The 20513-nt window shown below is 33.9% G+C and overlaps 1 protein-coding gene and 1 long non-coding RNA gene across 2 annotated transcripts in view; both read right to left on the bottom strand.

Moving 5' to 3' along the window:
- The window catches only part of LOC309629817, a 613218-nt gene that overhangs the window by 178319 nt on the left and 414386 nt on the right, over positions 1-20513 (bottom strand). The window lies entirely within an intron of this gene.
- Positions 1-20513, bottom strand: part of SPATA16 (spermatogenesis associated 16) — a 224464-nt gene that overhangs the window by 167126 nt on the left and 36825 nt on the right. The window contains exon 2 of the mRNA XM_082394297.1: positions 5617-5762. Coding sequence (XP_082250423.1) covers positions 5617-5762 — 146 coding nt within the window. The remainder of the gene's footprint in view (positions 1-5616; positions 5763-20513) is intronic.

Here is a 20513-nt window from a genome sequence, read left to right as displayed (position 1 = left end):
AAGTCCATAATTGGCTTTCTAGCTATACTCATAATATTTTTAATGATTACTCTAGCGATTATAACATGCATTTTTAATTTAACACAGGCTACTTAGAGTTAATATTGTACTACCTCGTGTAAAAACTTTAATAGTAAAATTCCAGTTGTGCCTCCTCCCACAGGTTTTTGTGATATTGTAGTCAAATATTGCACATCAAAATATATAATCTTATTATTTATTATTTTTACCTTAGATAATATGATAGAACACTATTTTTTCCTTAGTCATTCATTCTTTTTTTCTTTTTCTTTGCATTTTATTTATTTATTTATTTATTTATTTTTTCACACACACACACACACACACACACACACACACACACACACACACACTGTATTTTATTTTTACAAGAGATAAATAGACTGACACCAAGCACTGTAAATGGATGACCACAACAAAAGCAACAATGATTGCAATTACCAAACACGAAACACACTCATACTATGTCATAATATTTAGTCATTCATTCTTAAATAAATTTTGAGAAGAAATATAATGTTTTATGTTTACTCACTTATTTACCATTTCTGATGCTCTTCATTCCTTTTTGTAGATGCAAATTTTACTCTACTGTCATTTACTTCAGCTTGAAATATCTTATTTATCATTTCTCAAAGTGCAGATCTGCTCAAGATTAATTTTTAACTTTAGTTATTTAAAAATGTATTTATCTCACTCTCATTTTGAAGAATTTTTGTTGTTGTTGTTGAATTCTTGTTTGACATCATTTTTCTTTCAGCACTTTAAACTTCTTTTTCCATTGTACTTTGATCTCCATTATTTCTGATTAAAAGTCACCTGTTATTTGTATCATTGTCCCTGTGTGTTACATGTTGTTTTCTTTTATCTGCCTTTAATATTTTCTCTCTGTCTTGAGTTTTCAAAAGTTTGCTTATGCTGTTTCTAGATGTGGTTCTCTTTGTATTTATTTTAGTTGGGGCTAACTAGATTTTACTTTTTTTAAAATCAAATATGGAAAATTTCTAGTAATTACTTTTATGCCCTTTTCTCTCTTTCTTTTCCCTTTGGGACAGTTACATGTATGCTAGATTGCCTGTTACTGTCTCTGAGAATAGGTCACTGAAGCATTGGTTAATTTTTTAAAATATCTTTTTTTCCTCTGTGTTCATATGGGGTAATTTCTACTGATTTGTCTTCATGTTCGCTAATCCTTTCTTTAGTACTAAGTCTTCAATCTGATGTCAAGGTCAATCAGTATATTTTTATTTTAGATATTTCATTAATGCATGCTAAAATCTCCATTTGGTTTTTTTCTATAGTTTCTATTTTTCTGTTGAGATTCTCATCTCTTCACTTATTATGATCATCTTTGCCTCAGGATCCTTGGATCTATTTTTTGTAGCTTCTTTAAAATCTTTTTCTACCAATTCTAACATCTGAGCCATCTTGGGGTATGATTGTATGGACTGTTTATTTTCTTAAATATGAGTCTCATCTCCCTATTTCTTTGAATGTACAGAAATTTTTAGTTTTATGCTGGACATTTTGGATGAAGCTTTGTAAGGAATTGAGATTATGACATCATCCCTGCAAAGTTGTTGAATATTTTTCCTATCAGGCAATTAAATGGAAAATACTCTTGTTCAGGTCATGCATGGTTTTAGTCTCTATTAAGGCAGGTCTGTTTTGCCTTTGAGTTTAATCCTAAGGAGTGGTCCATTTTGGAGGTCATGGTACTAACTCTTAAAGCATGGTCTTTCTGGGGTTTGAGCTGAATGCCTTAGGTACTCAGTGAGGTCTCTTCACACTGGTACTTCAGGATCTCCCATCACTGCAGGTCCTCTGGTATTTTCACTTAGCACTTAGTCCCATAGCAGGCAGTCTCTGCTACATGACGTCCCACTTCTTATATTGGCCAAGAACCTGCAGCAAATCCTCATGCAGTCTTCTAACCCCAACCCCCTCACATAGCTATTTCTCCTTTGGTCACCTGCCCTGTAAATTACAGCTTTTTTGGCAGCCTGGTATTCTAATCTCTGCCTCCTCAGCCCATTGAGATTTCAGTTTAACGTTTAACGTGATTGCCAACTCCCTGAGTAAGGGCAGGAAAACAACCCCAGCAAAAAGCTAAGAAAATTGTGGGGCTCACCATGTATACTGTCCTTCTCTCAAGGATCAAAGTCCTGCTATGACCATTTTCCAGTGCCTAAACAGAGTCGTCTCATATATTTTGTCCAGTTTTATACTTACTTATAGCAGGAAGGCAGGCCCAGTACCAGTAACTCTATCATGGCTGGAATAAAGAATCCATGGGTTTATGTTTAATTTTCACAAAACCTTGTGATATCGTATTTGTGAAGTAGGTAATACTATTATAATCTAATTTTATAGAGACTTAAACTCAGGCTAACTGGTGAGTGGGGGAGTCAGAATTAAAACCTGAGCAGTCAGATTCAGACTCTATGCTCTGATTTAATATACAATGCTGCCTCTACAACCTGAAATTATGTCATTACCTTCATTGCATTTATCACACTCTCTTTTTTCTCATATTTATTAGTATTTGTTTGTTTTTTAAACTTTGCTACCTCTTCTAATGTGCATAAACACCACATATTTCCTGTTTACAACTGCCACCCCCACTGCCTAGCAGAAGCTCTTGGTGAGCATTCAATAAATATTTGCTGAATGAATGAATGAATGTAGATGACACCATTACAATTTTGAAAAGAGGCTCATTTCCACATATTTGCTATTTTAGACTTCATCTTGCCTGCCACCTTGTGGCATCAAAATTCTGCAGCAAAAACAAGCAAACAACAGCAATATAAAGGTGGGAAATATGCAAAAAAGTTGATATGCATCATTAGAATCTTTACAATTATACATATAAACATATAATTATATGATAGGAAAAGAGTTATAGCAGGATTTCTATTCTTAATAAGATAGCAGTAATTAGAAATCAGTCTTAGGAATGTTCAAGACACCACTGATAAACAATGATACTAGTTTGATGAAGTGAGCACAGAGTTGATATGCTTGACTGATGAGTCTAGGCATCACTTTTGGTTGAAGTAAAAAAAAAAAAAATGATATCCATATTTGCCACTTTGGATATGTTATTTAAAAAAAGAAAAACTTGTTGACAGTTGTTTCTAAAGCCTTTGTATTACTTATTATCATATTATAGATGTCAACACTTGCCTAATTAATTTCAAAATGTATCTTTATTGAACCTAAAACCATAAAGTTATGGTTCTTGTAGTCTTCTACATGACAGAACAATATGCAGTTACTTTTTATCAGAAGCAAAACTATGTGATGGTTTTCAAGCTAATTTTTGTGTTAACAAATCCCCTAAAGATATGCAGTAGACCTCACATTTACATAAAATTAAAGAAAGGATGCTTCAGCAAATGCAAATAAATGCAAAAAGGGAATATTTTAATTTTGATCCATGATTAGTATCAACCATCACAATGTGGTAATAATACAAAAGCAAGATTCTGCATTCAGTGTATAACTAATGGTTGTAGGCTATTTATAGACTGAGTATCCTGATTAATTTATTTATTTTGAGAAATATATTTATGTTTCAGGCTCTACTTTAAAATCTGAGATCTTTAAAAACATTTAAATATTAGAATCATATGCACTGTCTTCTGCAGTTCTGCAATATGACATTTTGCTGGGTAGCAAAATGATTTATTTCAGTTGGTGCATTGTTAATTGTATGAATTGACTGTTTAACCTCTATTGATTTCCATTTCTTAATGTTCAACTTAGAAGAAGAAGCAAAAGTTATTTTACAATAGAATAAAAAGGATATAAAAGTTAATCCTAGCATAATGGGGAAGATTAGTTTACTATTCATCATTACACATCCTCCCTTCAGTAATTTTCAAGGTCTTGAAAGAGCATGCTTAGTTTTAAAATAAAAGTTTCTAAGCCTAAATAGTGAATCTATTGAAACTAATCCTTGCATCCTTGTTTCTTACAGTACAATTTTGATTAATGTTCATTACTTATTTTTATAACACTGAATTAAATATTGACATGACCATACCATTTAGAATTCTTTTATTATTAAAAATGATTTGAAAATCCATCAAACCATTCTAATATCCAGGAGATATTTTCCTTAATATGCAGGCCATTTTGGTGGCACTTCTTATGTGTAGTGAAAACCGTGGAGAAGGTGATAAATAATTACTTTCAAGTGCATCTCAATTTAGTATTGTTTATGTATGCCTATAGATTTTCTGGGCTATTTCCAATTTTAAATATTTTTTTCCATGGAGCTCACAAGTCACCCAAGTGGCTTTTTCCTTTCAAATGGAAATGGAATGAAATTCTTTGACATAACCATATGTCCTGATATTGGGTTTGAAAATGATGGTTGCATAAGGTGTTTCCAGAAACTATAGAGTCTAATTTTCTTTGGTGTCAAAGAGAATCTATGTTTAGGTTCTGCAGTTTACTTAAAGCAAGAAAATTTCTTTCAAGCAGGTTATCTTATGAATTTCAAAGTGGTTTTGTTGTCCCTGATGTCAAGCTTAAGCCTACAAGCTTGAGGTCTCCTTAGAGCCATGAAGAATCTTTGGCGGAACTTTTACATCATTGTGGATGTAGAGTTGTAAATGATTTTTAGCATGTTGGCAGATCTCCTGCTCACGTAATGAGTATTAATATAATTGATAATTGTGTTTCCTCGTGGTTATTAACAGGGCAGGCATTATGTTTTCATGTTGATATTAGTTTTATTATTTGTATCCAAAAGAAGTCCAGGATGTGTGAGATCAGAAAATGAACAAGACTAAATATTTAGGTCAATCACTCTAAGCCAGGCAGGGAGGGGTAGAGGCGTCATAATTCTAAGAAAAGAGTTATTTGAAAGACATAACATAATCACTTTATCTTTGCTGTAGATTAAACTGAATATTACCCATGATAAGAGCAAGGCCTTTAGGAAACAGGACATTTTTATAGAAAAAAAAGATAGGGCTGGGTAACCCTGAGGATTCTAGGAAGCTACAAGCTAAAACAGAGTTCTGAAGAGGGATAGAAATATATAAAAGAAATCTTTAAGGACATAGATTAAAAAGTGTTTCACACCTTTGGACAGCTGTCACACTTACCCCTGCATAGCATCCTTTGAATCAGCTATGCTATCTCCAAATAAGCGATAAGCTTTCGAGTCTTTACTCATGTTTCACAGTTGGAATTTCCTTCTACCATTCTCTGTATTTTGGGCAATTTTGGAAATCCTTCTCATCCCTTACTTAACCTTATTCATTCCCTCCTTTCTTCCTGCTGTAATTTGCTACTACAGTTATCTGCCTTTTTATTTTGTCTGGCTTTATGGATAATTATTTATGGTTCTCTTTCTTCCATTAGGTTTTGAGATGCCCTTTGTGATCTCTATGATTGCTTAGTTTAACATAAATCGAGTAGTAAAGAAATGTTTTTTGTTTTGTCTTTAAATTTAAATGGAATCTAAGTTAATCATAATAACATAATGATTAACATATGTTAATATGTTAACTCTCACATAATACCCGCTGCTTGCACAGATAGTACTTATTTGTAGCTATTAACACTTCATTTTACCTGTGTGCATGATTCAGGGCAAGGTCAGGTTTCCTCATCCGTAGATAGCATGTAACAAGCTTTGTCTCAATGAAACTTGCCACACTTGCTACATCTTCAGCAGATGCTTCAAATGGTTTTCCCAGAGCTGCCCCTTTGCTGCAAAGCTTTAAAAAAATACAGTGCTTTAAATTTTCTAATAATCTTGACATATAATTGATCTTTTAAACAAGCAAAACATATATATGTACATGTACTTTTTCCAAACTACAAGTCAAATATTAACATTTTGATTGTAAATTAAATAAACTGTTCCTGTTCACTATTAAGTGACTGTAATATAAGTAACATATTTTACTGTAAAATGCTTCCTGTGAAATATTTTTAAAGTATGATATATTTTAAAGGGGTGCCATTAGCTAAGAATGTCTGTTTTAAAAATAAAGCATACAATAAGCAAAGATATTAGCAGAAAACCAGGTATAAATCATATTAAATACCAGTGCTTTTATGAAAACCCAGCTCAGCAATGATCTAGCACACTATCAAGTTGATTTAATATAATAAGGGGTATCGGAAGTAAACTCCTAGGAGCCATTAACATGATCAGTGATTAATTTGCGTCTGAATCATATTCTCTAGGATGTTATTGAAAGAAAAGAAGTGAAAATTTATTAGAATTTATTGGCGGAGGCCACAGTGTCTGAAAAACATGGCAGGAATGTGGAATTCTTAATAAAAATTCCAGGAAGTCAGTGGTTTCTGGGCACCACAGATAAACTGTAGAGGAGGAAAATAATTAATTTTGGGAGGAGAAGCCCAAACATTAAGAAGTGTCAATAATATGACAAGGATAGATCGGCACTTTTTTTTTTTTCCCTCAGAGTTTTCTACTGTGTCTTAGAATCAAGGCTGATGGGGGAGGAGAAACTCCACCTCTGTTTAGTGACCTTATTCAGATTATCTGCTTCTTTGCTCTTTTCTATATCCTCTATGCTTTTCTTACCAGGGATAGTAATATTTGGAGTTAATATCTATTTATATATACCTTAGTGTAAAATTTCGTGTATTCTAAATCCTTTTTATTTAAATGATATTATTTAAACTAATTTTTCTGTTTTTAAATTTTTTTGGCTGCGTTGGGTCTTCGTTGCTGCTCACAGGCTTTCTCTAGTTGTGGTGCATGGGCTTCTCATTGTGGTGGCTTCTCTTGTTGCAGAGCACGGGCTCTAGGTGTGCAGGCTTCAGTAGTTGCAGCACGCGAGCTCAGCTGTTGTGGCTCGCGGGCTCTAGAGCGCAGGCTCAGTAGCTGTTGCGCATGGGCTTGGTTGCTCCGCGGCATGTAGGATCTTACCTGACCAGGGCTCGAACCTGTGTCCCCTGCATTGGCAAGTGGATTCTCAACCACTATGCTACCAGGAAAGTCCCCTAATTTTTCTTTTATAGAGTAAGTTGAGGTTGCCTTGCAACCTCATTTACATTAACATTGTTGTCAATTATTTTTTAAAGTGCAAATGGGTTGAGAATGACTATGTTCTGTTCGAAAATATATTTCTCTTCTTAATTTATCCAACAACTGTGAGCTGAAGGAGAATCTAGATGTTTAACATCCCTAGTTTGAATTGGTAGTTACCTGGTGCTACTATCTTTTGCCTGGATATCCTGTCAAGTCTGAGAATTCATATCATTTTTAAAAGTCTTTTCCAATTTGATGGGAGAAATTTGTTACTATAATACATACTTTCAGTCAATATATAGTTATTGAGTAATTACTAGTAATTGTCAGACAAAACTTACTGCCCTTACATTTTAATTTGCATTAGATAGGTCTTTTAAATAAATTTTGGCTATTTTTAATTCCATGTAAATTCCTGTTTTCTATTCCTTGCCTATTTCCATAATCTTTTTCTTACTAATTATAAGAGCTCTTTAGATATGTAATCTATTATTCCTTTTCCTGAACAACTATATGCACACAATCAAATGTAAAAGTTTTTCCCCTCAAATTATCCTTTAGAAAAGAATCAAATTCTATTCATGTTCTTATAAGGGCCCTCAGAGTACAGTTCTTAATTATTTGGGGGGAAAAAAAGCAAAGACTCTTGTGGAAGATACAAAGTAAATGACCTCAGTCAATGTTGTCTGGTTGCTTTATAAAGATTACCTGATAAAACTGATAATAAAAGAGACAAAGCATTTAACACTGATTTAGTAACTATTCCTGAGAGTCTGACCTCACGAATGTCAATATAGTTGGAAACAGACCTTAAAATATCATTTAAGAGAAAGTGTTATAATTTGAACATGACGGCTTGAGACCACACCTCTCCTCTGATCCTGTGGGGCCAATCTGATCCTGTAGGACCCAGAGATACCTAAAGCAACAGTTTTTCAGGGGAAAAATAAAAAGGTTTTTGGATGACACAGCACTTTATAAAGCCCAAATCAGTAGAAAACAAAATGAGTAGAAATTACGTAGTTTTATTTGCCAGCATATCATCATATTAAAATTCTAGAACCTCTTGATTAATTTTATCCTCTAAATTAAATCAGCATTTTTTTTCAAGTCTTAAATGCTCACATCTCATGGATTTTTCACATAAAATCTTAAAGAAACAAAAGAGAAACAAACAAGCCCCACATTGTATGTGTCCTTTGCCCCTTCCTCCTCTGTGTCCCTCTCTGTTGCGGTGGAGCAGGCATGTCTCCTTTCTCAGGCACACTTTTTATGGGATGAATGTGTGGGCCATTCAGGGAGTAGCGTCTACAAGGACACTCAGATCCTACGTGGTAAGAGGAAGCTGACCTTCAGATTAAATAATATTAAAGACGTGGTCTATGAACATTGAGATAAAGTGAAGAATAAATGCCTGATCTAATGTCTGCAATATTCTCTACTTCTGTGAGATTCAAGGCCAGAAAAGGAATAAAATGATCAATCTTAACACACTAAAGAGTATACTTTATTTATGAAGCCAAACTATAAGACAGCAAGGAGAGACAGGGATAATTTTTCAGTTCGCATTAAAATGGGAAAACAGGCAGCCTGCTGGGTAGGCTTATGTATATTTGTGGTGATCTTGGTTTATCAGTCAAGTATTCTAAGATAGAGTACTTTCTGATTTTATCAAAGGTTGCTTTATTTGTTTGCCAAAGTGGGGCATCTTTGAAATAAGCTTTGCAAATTGTTATAAATATGTTGAAGTTAAAGGTAGAATTATAGTAAATATAGACAAAGTACTGGTGTCAGGATTATAAAGAACATTCCAGATATTTTGCTGAATTTTAAAATTTTCATGCAGACATTTGTAGAGACTGAGAAGTTAATTCTGTAGAAGATGAAGAACTTTAATGTGAGGTGTATTTGTTTGAATGTAGGAAGGGTGACTTAGTTCAAATTATATTTGTCTAAAGCTATACACTTTACATTTTTGGTGAAATAACTCATGGAGATAAGGCAACGAGAACTTTTAAACTACCTGATATAGTATATCAGTGAGAAGACTTTGAATTAGGAAACAAAATTATGTGTTAGTTTTTTGTTTTGAAAAGAAGCCTAAAATATTTTTGAATGAAGCATGGACAAGTTAAAAGCATAATATTTAAGGGAAAATGCAGTGAAGACTCTTATGTGTATTGTTGTTGTTTTCATGAGGAGGTAGATTAAAATGAAATTTCAGTGGTAAATTAGAATCACAAGCTCAAATTTTAATTAAAAAATACATATTTTACAAAATATATTTGATAGTTTTCTGAAAACAGGATGGCAATACTTCAGAGTTATAAAATCTTTTTCTAAGGTATCTCAAAGTTCTTTTAAGAAATAAATATCAAACCTATTTTCAGAAACTGTGGCAAAAAGGAATTTCAAGTTTTGTTTAAAAACACAGATAAAAATAATATAAAGCCCAATAATAGCAGAAATAATCAAGATTAAATATTATATTATGGGTCCCATTCTTAAAAATACAGCCACACATTTTTCTTTAATTAGTATCATCATTAATAAGATTGATATTGCTAATAGATTCTCCCTTATTAGAATATTGTATGATGAGTGTTTGCCCACCATATTCCTGGGACATAATTTTAAGTGATCCCTGAAGGTCTAGGAGAGAACAGTAAATCTTGAAAAATGTGGCATTATTTGAGTTATCAATTAGCTACAAATAAGAGTATATATCATTCATCCAATCAGAAATTTTTAAGGTTTTTATATTGCTTTGGAAATTATAAAAAAATCTAAAGATGGAGAGTAAGTTACCCATAACCCTATCACCATGTATAATTGCCATTAATTTTTTACATATTTCCTAACACCCTCTTCATGTTTTTATAATAAATTATGTATTATATATAACCTTTGCATTTCTTTTTCATATGATCTGCTCCTTTTTATGTTTTCAATTAAAATCTAAAATGTATTAAAATATACTCATGTTATAATTATAGTTGGATATTTCAATATCCCACTCTCAGCAAATGATAGAAATACTAGAAAGAAAATCAGCAAAGATCATAAAGATCTGAGCAACACAATCAACCAATGGTAATTGACATATATGTAAAACACTCCACCTAACAACAGCAGAATACATATTTTTCTCAAGCACCCATGGAAAAGTCACTGATATAGAGAATATCATGGGCAATAAAGTAAACATCAACAAATTGAAAAATACTGAAATTCAGAGTATATTCTCTACCATAATGGAATCAAAACTCAACAGTTAAGAAAAAGAAAAAGACTCCAATTTGAAAGTGGGCAAAGACATGAACAGATTTTTCACTGAGGAGGACATGCAGATGGCAAATAAGCTCATAAAAAGATGTTCGACATGTTTATTGTTTGACATCATTAGTCATCAGAGAAATGTAAATTAAAACTACAATGAGGTATCACCACATACCTATTAGAATGGTTAAAATAAAAAATAGTGACAACACCAAAATCTGAGAATGGTGAGGAGTTGGATCACTCACACATTGCTGATAGGAATGTAAAATGGTACAGCCAGTGGAGAAAACAATATGGCAGGTGCTTAAAAAACTAAACATGCAACTACTGTACAACTCAACAAGTGCACATTAGGCACTTATCCCAGAGAAATGAAGACTTATGTTCACACAGAAATCCATACGTGAATGTTTATAGCAATTTAATTCATAATAGCTCCAAATTGGAAGCAATCTAGATGTCCTTCAATGGTGAATGATTAAACAAATGGTGGTACAGCTATACTGTAAAGTATTGTTCATCTATAAGAAGGAATGAGTGAGTGATAGTGCAACAACTTAAATGAATCTCTAGGGAATTATACTGAGTGAAAAAAAACCCATCCCTAAAGGTTAAATACTGTATGATTACATGACAAAATTATAGAAATAGAGAACAGACTAGTGATTGTGTGGGGTTAGGGATGGAATGGGTGTTGTGGTTATAAAAGGACAACAGGAAGGAATCCTTGTAGTGATAGAACTGTAAACTGTAAGGTATTTTGACTTTGGTGGGTAGATACACAGAAGTAAATACACACACACACACACACACACACACACACACACACACACATGAGTACAAGTAAAGTTGGAGAAATTTTAAGATTGGTGGAATGCCTGAATCTTAATATTTTGGTGATGGTACTAGTCTTGCAAGAGCTTACCAGTGGGAGAAAACTGCATAAAGAGTACATGGAATCTCTCTGCATTATTTCCTACAACCGCATAAGAATCTACAGTTATCTCAAAGTAAAGTTTAATTAAAAAATAATCATGTTAAGGTTTAAGTGTCTTTCATTTTATCCCCCTCCTTTTGTTTTAGCACAATTATTATCATGTTTAACTGAGATTTGGGATGAGAAGATTAAACATATCTGAGGGAAATAATTTTCTTGGGTTTTTTCTTGTCAAATTATAGACCGATTTTTATAATGAAGGGTAATAATTCATAATGAAGTTTGCTCTGAAGTTTTATTTGGCAGCCATTGTGAAAGAATGCATCAGTTTCTCCAGATTCTCATTATTGTGGTCTCTTATTTAAGGACATTTGCCATGAGATGAGGGTTGTACTTAGTTATATTCACAGGGAGAAGGTGGCAGGTCCTTTTGTATTATGACTTCATTATTTATTTTTTCTTAAACATCTTTCAGTTTGCGAGCCCCACTTCCAAGTAATTTTTCAAAGAGGGGTTATGTGGATGGTAACTTCTCTGAGCTCAGGCATTACTGAGAATGTATTTTTGCTGACTTTATACATGTAAAGGAATGTAGCTGAGTGTATGTTTCTTGAGACATAACCGTTTCTCTGTAAATACATAGTTCTCCATTTATGTTCTCATATTTAGCATGCAGAGGAGGAAAAAAATACTTTTTTGGATTAAACTAGACATCATTTAAGAGAACTTCCTGTGTTGAAATTTCTTTGTTTTCCCCAAGCATGTGATATATTTTTCAATAATTCAAAATTATTGCTGCCATGAATCCAGATGTGTTCTATTTTCATCTGTTTTGCCTGGAAAGAGGTAAGGTCTTTGTGTTTCCATACCCAGGTTTTGTTTTTTGGTGTTTTTTTTTAACTTAGAAAAGTTTTCTTCACTTACATCTTTGATTTTTGTTCCCTTCCCAACTGCCATGTTTTCTTTCTTAAGAAAGTAATTAAGTTGCATTTCCATCTCTGTTCTTCATGTCTATTAGGTTTTCTGATTTATTTCACCACTGCATTCTGGGAGAGTGTCTCAAGATAGTCTACTAAATTACTGGCTTTATTTCCCAATATTAACTCTACTATTAACTCTACTTCTTTTTATAATGATGATAATTGCAAACATTTAAATAGTGCTTATTATGTTACAAGCAGTGTTCTAAGAGCACTCCATCTATTACTTCATTTGATAATCACTGTTTTCATGCCCATTGTCTTAGTCAGTTCAGGTTGCTATAACAAAATACCATAGACTGGGTGGCTTAAAAAATAAACATTTACTTCTCATGGTTCTGGAGACATGGAAGTCCAAGATCAGGGTGCAGTGTGGTCCACTTCTGGTGAGGGCGCTCTTTCAGGTTGCAGACTGTCGACTTCTCATGGTAACCTCCCATGGCAGAAAGAGGACCAGAGAGCTCAGTTGGGTCTCTTTTATAAGGGAACAAATTCTCTTCATGAGGGCTCCACCTTCAAGACCTAATCACCTCCCAGAGGCCCCACCTCCAAATACCATCACATATACGATTAAGTTTCTACATATGAATTTGGGGGGGGGGGATAAGCATTCAGTGCATAGCACTCATTACTCATTTTACAGATGAGGAAACTGAAGTTTAGAGAGTTATGTAGTCATCTCAGGCTACACAGTAATTTGGATTCATACCTAGATGTCTGGCCCTAGAGTCTGTGTGTTTAATCACTACACCAGTGCTACAGTGTCACTTCCTGAGCTACTGATCCATGATGAGATAAGCACAGAAACAGAGTAAGCATTTAGAAACTTTCATAGCAGTTTGATAGAGAAATATTATATTTGTTAAATTATAATAAAAATTAGCTTTTGTATTTTTATGTCATATTTTTACTTCATTTTTTTCTAGTAATTTATTTTTACTCTGTTTAATAAAGTATCATTCCACAACAGATTGGGACAAAACCAACACCAAAGAGAATTGGTTCTTTAACACAGATAATGAAAAGAACTGTACTAAACTGTTAGAAATTAGATAATTAAGAAATTATAAAGAGAAAAAATTCGTAATTCTATTATTTTTTTTTAAAGGAATTCCTTATTTTTGTTATTTATTTATTTATCCATTTTATTTTTGGCTGTGTTGGGTCTTCGTTTCTGTGCGAGGGCTTTCTCTAGTTGCGGCAAGCGGGGGCCGCTCTTCATCGCGGTGCGCGGGCCTCTCACTATCATGGTTGCGGAGCACAAGCTCCAGATGCGCAGGCTCAGTAGTTGTGGCTCACGGGCCTAGTTGTTCCGCGGCATGTGGGATCTTCCCAGACCAGGGCTCGAACCGCATCCCCTGCATTGGCAGTCAGACTCCCAACCACTTACGCCACCAGGGAAGCCCCCATAATTCTATTATTAAAAAATGACCACTGTTAGATGTTGGTGTGGATATATCTATATTAGCTAGTTCTCTGTCTATCATCTCTCTGTCATCTATCTATGTCTTTCTCCTTCCATTTATGAAAATGATATTATTCATTATCCATACTATTATGTTTCTTTCTTTGACTGTATCTTGGACATTAATAAATATAGATTTATACCATTTTTTAAATGGCTGCATAATTTTACCAGATCCCCATTTAATGTTTTTCCTAGTGATAAATTTCTCCAGAGGCACTGGAAGTTCTTAATGTCATAAATAAGGTACATTGAACAGCCTTGTGTATACATCTTTGCCCACACATTTGATCATTTCTAAATTTTCATATTCTATCTGTTATAATGTACTCTCACATATCAGAATTGCCGAGTCAGGCATATATATTAGAACCCAAAAAACATATTTTAGAAAATATACATCATGAAAGTGGTCTCCAGAAAAGTTTTACACTTTTACCAACAAGGTATTTAAGTTCTTTTTTTTCTATATCCTCACGCACACTACGTATTAACAATGTTTTAATCTACTTATTCTTTGCTAATAAGATGAGTAACAAAGGCACCTCACCTTAATTTGATTACTAAATCAACCGCACATGTTTATTGGCCATTTGTATGTGTATACTGTTCATGAATTTTATTCATTTTAAAATTGGGCTGTTCTAATTCATATTGATTTATTTTCACTTAGTAAATATATAATTAGATTTTTTTCCCAAATATATAATCTATTTTGAGTTATGTTCATCACGTTTTGGTGTCAGGCTTATGCTAGCTATATAAAACAAATTGGAAAGATCCCCATCTTTTCAATACTCTGGAACACTTGGAAATAAATAGTTTAAAAAAATTTCAGCCCAGCTCATTTCACCTCTTTTTTTTTTCTTATTTGATTATCATACGGTGTAGGTTTTCAGTGTTTTGTATCAATTTTGTTAATTTATATTTTCCTAGAAAATTACCAGTTTCATTCAGACTCTAAAATATGTCATTACAGTGAAAAACATTACATTCTTAGAACATTTTAAATGCCTGTTGTACCAGTGGTGTCATTCCCCTTTTCACTCTCAGTACTATATACTTTTGTTTTCTCTGTTTGTTTCTTAATTAGAATAGCAGAGGTTTGATTATTTTGTTTTTTTAAAAGCAACACAGTCTTAGATTAATTTATTAATTCTCCTATTCTGCTTCCTAATTCATTGATTTTGGTTTTTATGTTGGCTTTGTTATTTTTTTTCCCCTCCTTCTTTCCTAAGTGTTTTTGGGTTTTTGCTTTGTTTCTCTGTAATTTTATTTTTAACTAGTATCTTTAGTTAATACTTAATTCATTTATTTTAGTTTTTCTTTTTTTTTTTAACATCTTTATTGGAGTATAATTGCTTTACAATGTTGTGTTAGTTTCTGCTGTATAACAAAGTGAATCAGCTATACGTATACATATATCCCCATATCCCCTCCCTCTTGCGTCTCCCTCCCACCCTCCCTATCCCACCCCTCTAGGTGTTCACAAAGCACCCAGTGGATCTCCCTGTGCTATGTGGCTGCTTCCCACTACCTATCTATTTCACATTTCGTAGTGTATATATTCCATGCCACTCTCTCACTTCATCCCAGCTTACATTTCCCCCTCCCCATGTCCTCAAGTCCATTCTCTATGTCTGCGTCTTTATTCCTGTCCTGCCCCTAGGTTCTTCAGAACCATTTTTTTTTCTTTTTAGATTCCATATGTATGTGTTAGCATACAGTATTTGTTTTTCTCTTTCTGACTTCCTTCACTCTGTATGACTGACTCTAGATCCATCCACCTCACTACAAGTAATTCAATTTCGTTTCTTTTTATGGCTGAGTAATATTCCATTGTATATATGTGCCACATCTTCTTTATCTGTTCATCTCTGGATGGACACTTAGGTTGCTTCCATGTCCTGGCTATTGTAAATAGAGCTGCAGTGAACATTGTGGTATATGACTCTTTTTGAATTATGGTTATCTCAGGGTATAGGCCCAGTAGTGGGATTGCTGGGTCGAATGGTAGTTCTATTTTTAGTTTTTTAAGGAACCTCCATACTGTTCTCCATAGTGGCTGTATCAATTTACATTCCCACCAACAGTGCAAGAGGGTTCCCTTTTCTCCACACCCTCTCCAGCATTTATTGTTTGTAGATTTTTTCATGATGACCATTCTGACTGGTGTGGGGTGATACCTCATTGTAGTTTTGATTTGCTTTTCTCTAATAATTAGTGATGTTGAGCATCCTTTCATGTGTTTGTTGGAAATCTGTATATCTTCTTTGGAGAAATGTCTATTTAGATCTTCTGCCCATTTTTGGATTGGGTTGTTTGTTTTTTCAATATTGAGCTGCATGAGCTGCTTGTAAATTATGGACATTAATCCATTGTCAGTTGCTTCCTTTGCAAATATTTTCTTCCATTTTGAGGGTTTTCTTTTCGTCTTTTTTATGCTTTCCTTTGCTGTGCCAAAGCTTTTAAGTTTCATTAGGTCCCATTTGTTTATTTGTGTTTTAATTTCCACTTCTCTAGGAGGTGGGTCAAAAAGGATCTTGCTGTGATTTATGTCATAGAGTGTTCTGCCTATGTTTTCCTCTAAGAGTTTGATAGTGTCTGGCCTTACATTTAGGTCCTTAATCCATTTTGAGTTTATCTTTGTGTATGGTGTTACAGAGTGTTCTAATTTCATTCTTTTACTTGTAGTTGTCCAGTTTTCCCAGCACCACTTATTGAAGAGGCTGTCTTTTCTCCATTGTATATTCTTGCCTCCTTTATCAAAGATAAGGTGACCATATGTGTGTGGGTTTATCTCTGGGCTTTCTATCCTGTTCCACTGATCTATATTTCTGTTTTTGTGCCAGTACCATACTGTCTTGATTACTGTAGCTTTGTAGTATAGTCTGAAGTCCAGGAGCCTGATTCCTCCAGCTCCATTTTTCATTCCCAAGATTGCTTTGGCTATTTGGGGTCTTTTGTGTTTCCATACAAATTGTGAAATTTTTTGTGCTAGTTCTGTGAAAAGTGCCAGTAGTAGTTTGATAGGGATTGTACTGAATCTGTAGATTGCTTTGGGTAGTATAGTCATTTTCACAATGTTGATTCTTCCAATCCAAGGACATGGTATATCTCCATCTGTTTGTATCATCTTTAATTTCTTTCATCAGTGTCTTATAGTTTTCTGCATACAGGTCTTTTGTCTCCTTGGGTAGGTTTATTCCTAGGTATTTTCTTTTTGTTGCAATGGTAAATGGGAGTGTTTCCTTAATTTCTCTTTCAGATTTTTCATCATTAGTGTATAGGAATGCAAGAGAGTTCTGTGCATTAATTTTGTATCCTGTTACTTTACCAAATTCATTGATTAGCTCTCATAGTTTTCTGGTAGCATCTTTAGGATTCTCTATGTATAGTATCATGTCATCTGCAAACAGTGACAGTTTTACTTCTGCTTTTCCGATTTGGATTCCTTTTATTTCTTTTTTTTTTCTCTGATTGCTGTGGCTAAAACTTCCAATACTATGTTGAATAATAGTGGTGAGAGTGGACAACCTTGTCTTGTTCCTGACCTTAGAGGAAATGGTTTCAGTGTTTCACCTTTGAGAACGATGTTGGCTATGGGTTTGTTATATATGGCCTTTATTATGTTGAGGAAAGTTCCCTCTATGCCTACTTTCTGCAGGGCTTTTATCATAAATGGGTGTTGAATTTTGTCGAAAGCTTTTTCTGCATCTATTGAGATGATCATATGGTTTTTCTTCTTCAGTTTGTTAATATGGTATATCACATTGATTGATTTGTGTATATTGAAGAATCCTTGCATTCCTGGGATAAACCCCACTTGATCATGGTGTATGTTCCTTTTAATGTGCTGTTGGATTCTGTTTGCTAGTATTTTGTTGAGGATTTTTGCATCTATGTTCATCAGTGATATTGGCCTGTAGTTTTCTTTCTTTGTGACATCTTTGTCTGGTATTGGTATCAGTGTGATGGTGGCCTCATAGAATGAGTTTGGGAGTGTTCCTCCCTCTGCTATATTTTAGAAGAGTTTGCGAAGGAGAGGTGTTAGCTGTTCTCTAAATGTTTGATAGAATTCACCTGTGAAGCCATCTGGTCCTGGGCTTTTATTTTAGTTTTTCTTATATCGAAGTGTGTTGTGTGCTTGTGTGCTTTACTCAGGAAAAGAATCCATAGCTTTTACTTCCATCTTTTTTGCCAGTAACTCTTTAAGAAAGTGTGGGCTTCTTATTATTCTTTAAAATGTTACCACCTGCTTTTCTTAGTTGCTTGTAAGACTAGACCTTTTTTTGCATATTTGTTAGTCATTTATATTTCATTATTTATGGATTATCTGCTCAGATCCTTTACCATTTGTCTTTTATGCTCTTACTCTTTTTCTTGTTAATTTCTATGAGATCAGTCATGGATGCCTGGTGTTTTGGCATGTTCTGCATTTCTTTCCCCATCCTAGCACTGAATTCTGAAGATGTTCCCTTGAATCAAAATAGGAAAGATAATTTATAAAGGCAGTATACATTTGTTATTTTGAAACAGTGAGATTAGGGAATTGAAGAAAATAAAGAAATTATAAAGAAATCAAAAATTAAATTGCAGCATAATTTTAAACTAGAAGCAGTAAGAATCAATAAGTGATAGTATCAAATCGGAAATACAGAGGACAATCTCTAAAACAGGAAAGATATTAAAGACTAATATTAAAGACTAATATCTTTAAAGATATTAAAGATATTAAAGACTCCATGAATTAGTCATGAATTTTTTAAATTTCTAAGACATGTTCATGTATATAATTACATCTCACTTTTTAGTATCTCCACAAAGTAGATAAAACAAATTTTCCCATTTGACAGGTATTAAAACCTATGGGTGAAGAAAGTCAACTGCATGGTGATGGATGGATAGATTTGTGCTGGTGACCACTTTGTAGTATACAGATGTTGAATTATAATGATAACCTCCTGAAACTTATATAATTTTTTTTAAACAGAAAAAAAACTTATGCTAAGAGAAGTCTAGTGATTTTCCCAGTTAACAGGGGCTAAAACTGATTTTTTTTTTTTAATGGAAAGTCCTCTTTCCTCCACATCAGGCTCATTGTCCTAAATTATTCTTTTCCTGAATTTTTTTTTTTTTTTTAATCTTAGTACCTAACACCTCTGTTGGACATTCAGTAGAACTGCTCATGAAAACTTCCAGTGGTTTTCTCTTGGAAAACATGACTTCAGTATTCCACCTGAGTTTAATGCTTCCTTTTTTTTTTTTTTTTTTCACCATGTAGAATCTTTCTTAAGGTCTGACTGCACAGGAGCTTGGTCCAAGCCAAATGTTTACTAGAGACTGGGTTGGTAGCTTCTTCTTGGTTCTCCTTGCAGCTCACCTTGGTACTGTTAGAACTTACATATAGAACTTTCTTTGCTGGGAGAATTGTAAGGAGAAAAACCCAAAAACCAAAGAAACTTCAACCTCCGGAGTTCACTGCTCTTTCTTTCACCACTTCTTCTTCTCATTAACTTCATATCTCAAGGTGAAATAAACCATTACTTGTCCATTTCCATTTCCTAAATGTTGAAGGGATTAACATTTATGCATAGATACAAAAAGAGAGTACTAATACTGGAATTAGGGGATGAAATACCACTTCGAGCCCCAGAAATGAGTCCTTGAACATGAGTCTCTGAGTTGGGCATGCAGTAGATATAGGTGATAATCTACTTTTCATCACCTGTTCTTCCTTGAGGGTTTGTTTTTTGGAAATTCTACCTGGTGTCTGGCAGGCCTTTGCGATGATCCTACTTTTTAGAAATTTCTTCCTGTGGGTTACTGCAAATAGAGGGATGGGCTTTAGGCACAATGGCTAACCACCATCCTATCCTGCAAATTTTTCAATGGGATCTTTACAATCCCTTTTTAGATACCAAACTAAATGTTCACACTGCAGTGGTCTCATAACTAATAGTTTTCAATTTTAATAAATATCTTTTTATGCTCCCTTAACAGAGTGGAAAGAATATCTACACCATAGAATAACACCCATTGGTTTTAAATTTTCTCTCATCTTGTTACATCAAAGAGGAAAGAATCAGAGAGCTCATCCCTTGTAACTTTCCACATGGTGCCACATAGATCTACTAAAGTGTCTCCCTGGGAGAGACAGAGTATATGGAGCTAAGAGACACAGAGAATTATGTTCACACATCAGTGGACTGAAAAGTACCATCAGGGTTTCAGGAGCAATGCTTTTCAGCCAAGTAGGCCATGATGTGACCACTATTAAATTTATAGCGGAATTGGAGAAATGAGGTTGCTCTCTGGGTGACACACTGTGGAATGACAGTAAAAAGTAATTAATCACTCCTACCCCTATTTGTTAAAATAGCTATGCTTCAATCTTTTTTTTTTTTTTTTTTCCCCTTACAGGTAGCCTTAAAATAGAGGCGTGGCCATAGTGAGTTCATTCCAGTGTGTTTCACCTTGATCTGACCAGCCAGTAATTTGCTTATGCTCTGAAGCATGTAAATGATACACATTAACCTTCGGTAGTTTTTTTTTTCAGGGATACCCCTAAACTCTAGCTATCTGATGTGTAAAGCAGATTAGAAACATGGTGGGAGTGAGATGAATTAATACAATAAATCTTCCTTCCTTCTTGTCTCTGCATTTCAGCTCATAAAGGTAGTGATTTTAAAATGAAGATAATGTTAATAGTGTGCTTGTTTCAAGGTATTTATATTATAAAGTAAATATATTGTCACTTACAAACTCAACTCTTGTACAATAATTATAATAGCTAGC

Source organism: Balaenoptera borealis (genome assembly GCF_965194805.1).
Source record: "Balaenoptera borealis genome assembly, chromosome: 5".
Classification (NCBI taxonomy): domain Eukaryota; kingdom Metazoa; phylum Chordata; class Mammalia; order Artiodactyla; family Balaenopteridae; genus Balaenoptera; species Balaenoptera borealis.
Note: the sequence above shows the minus strand (reverse complement) of the source record. Positions and strands in the feature narration are given on the sequence as shown.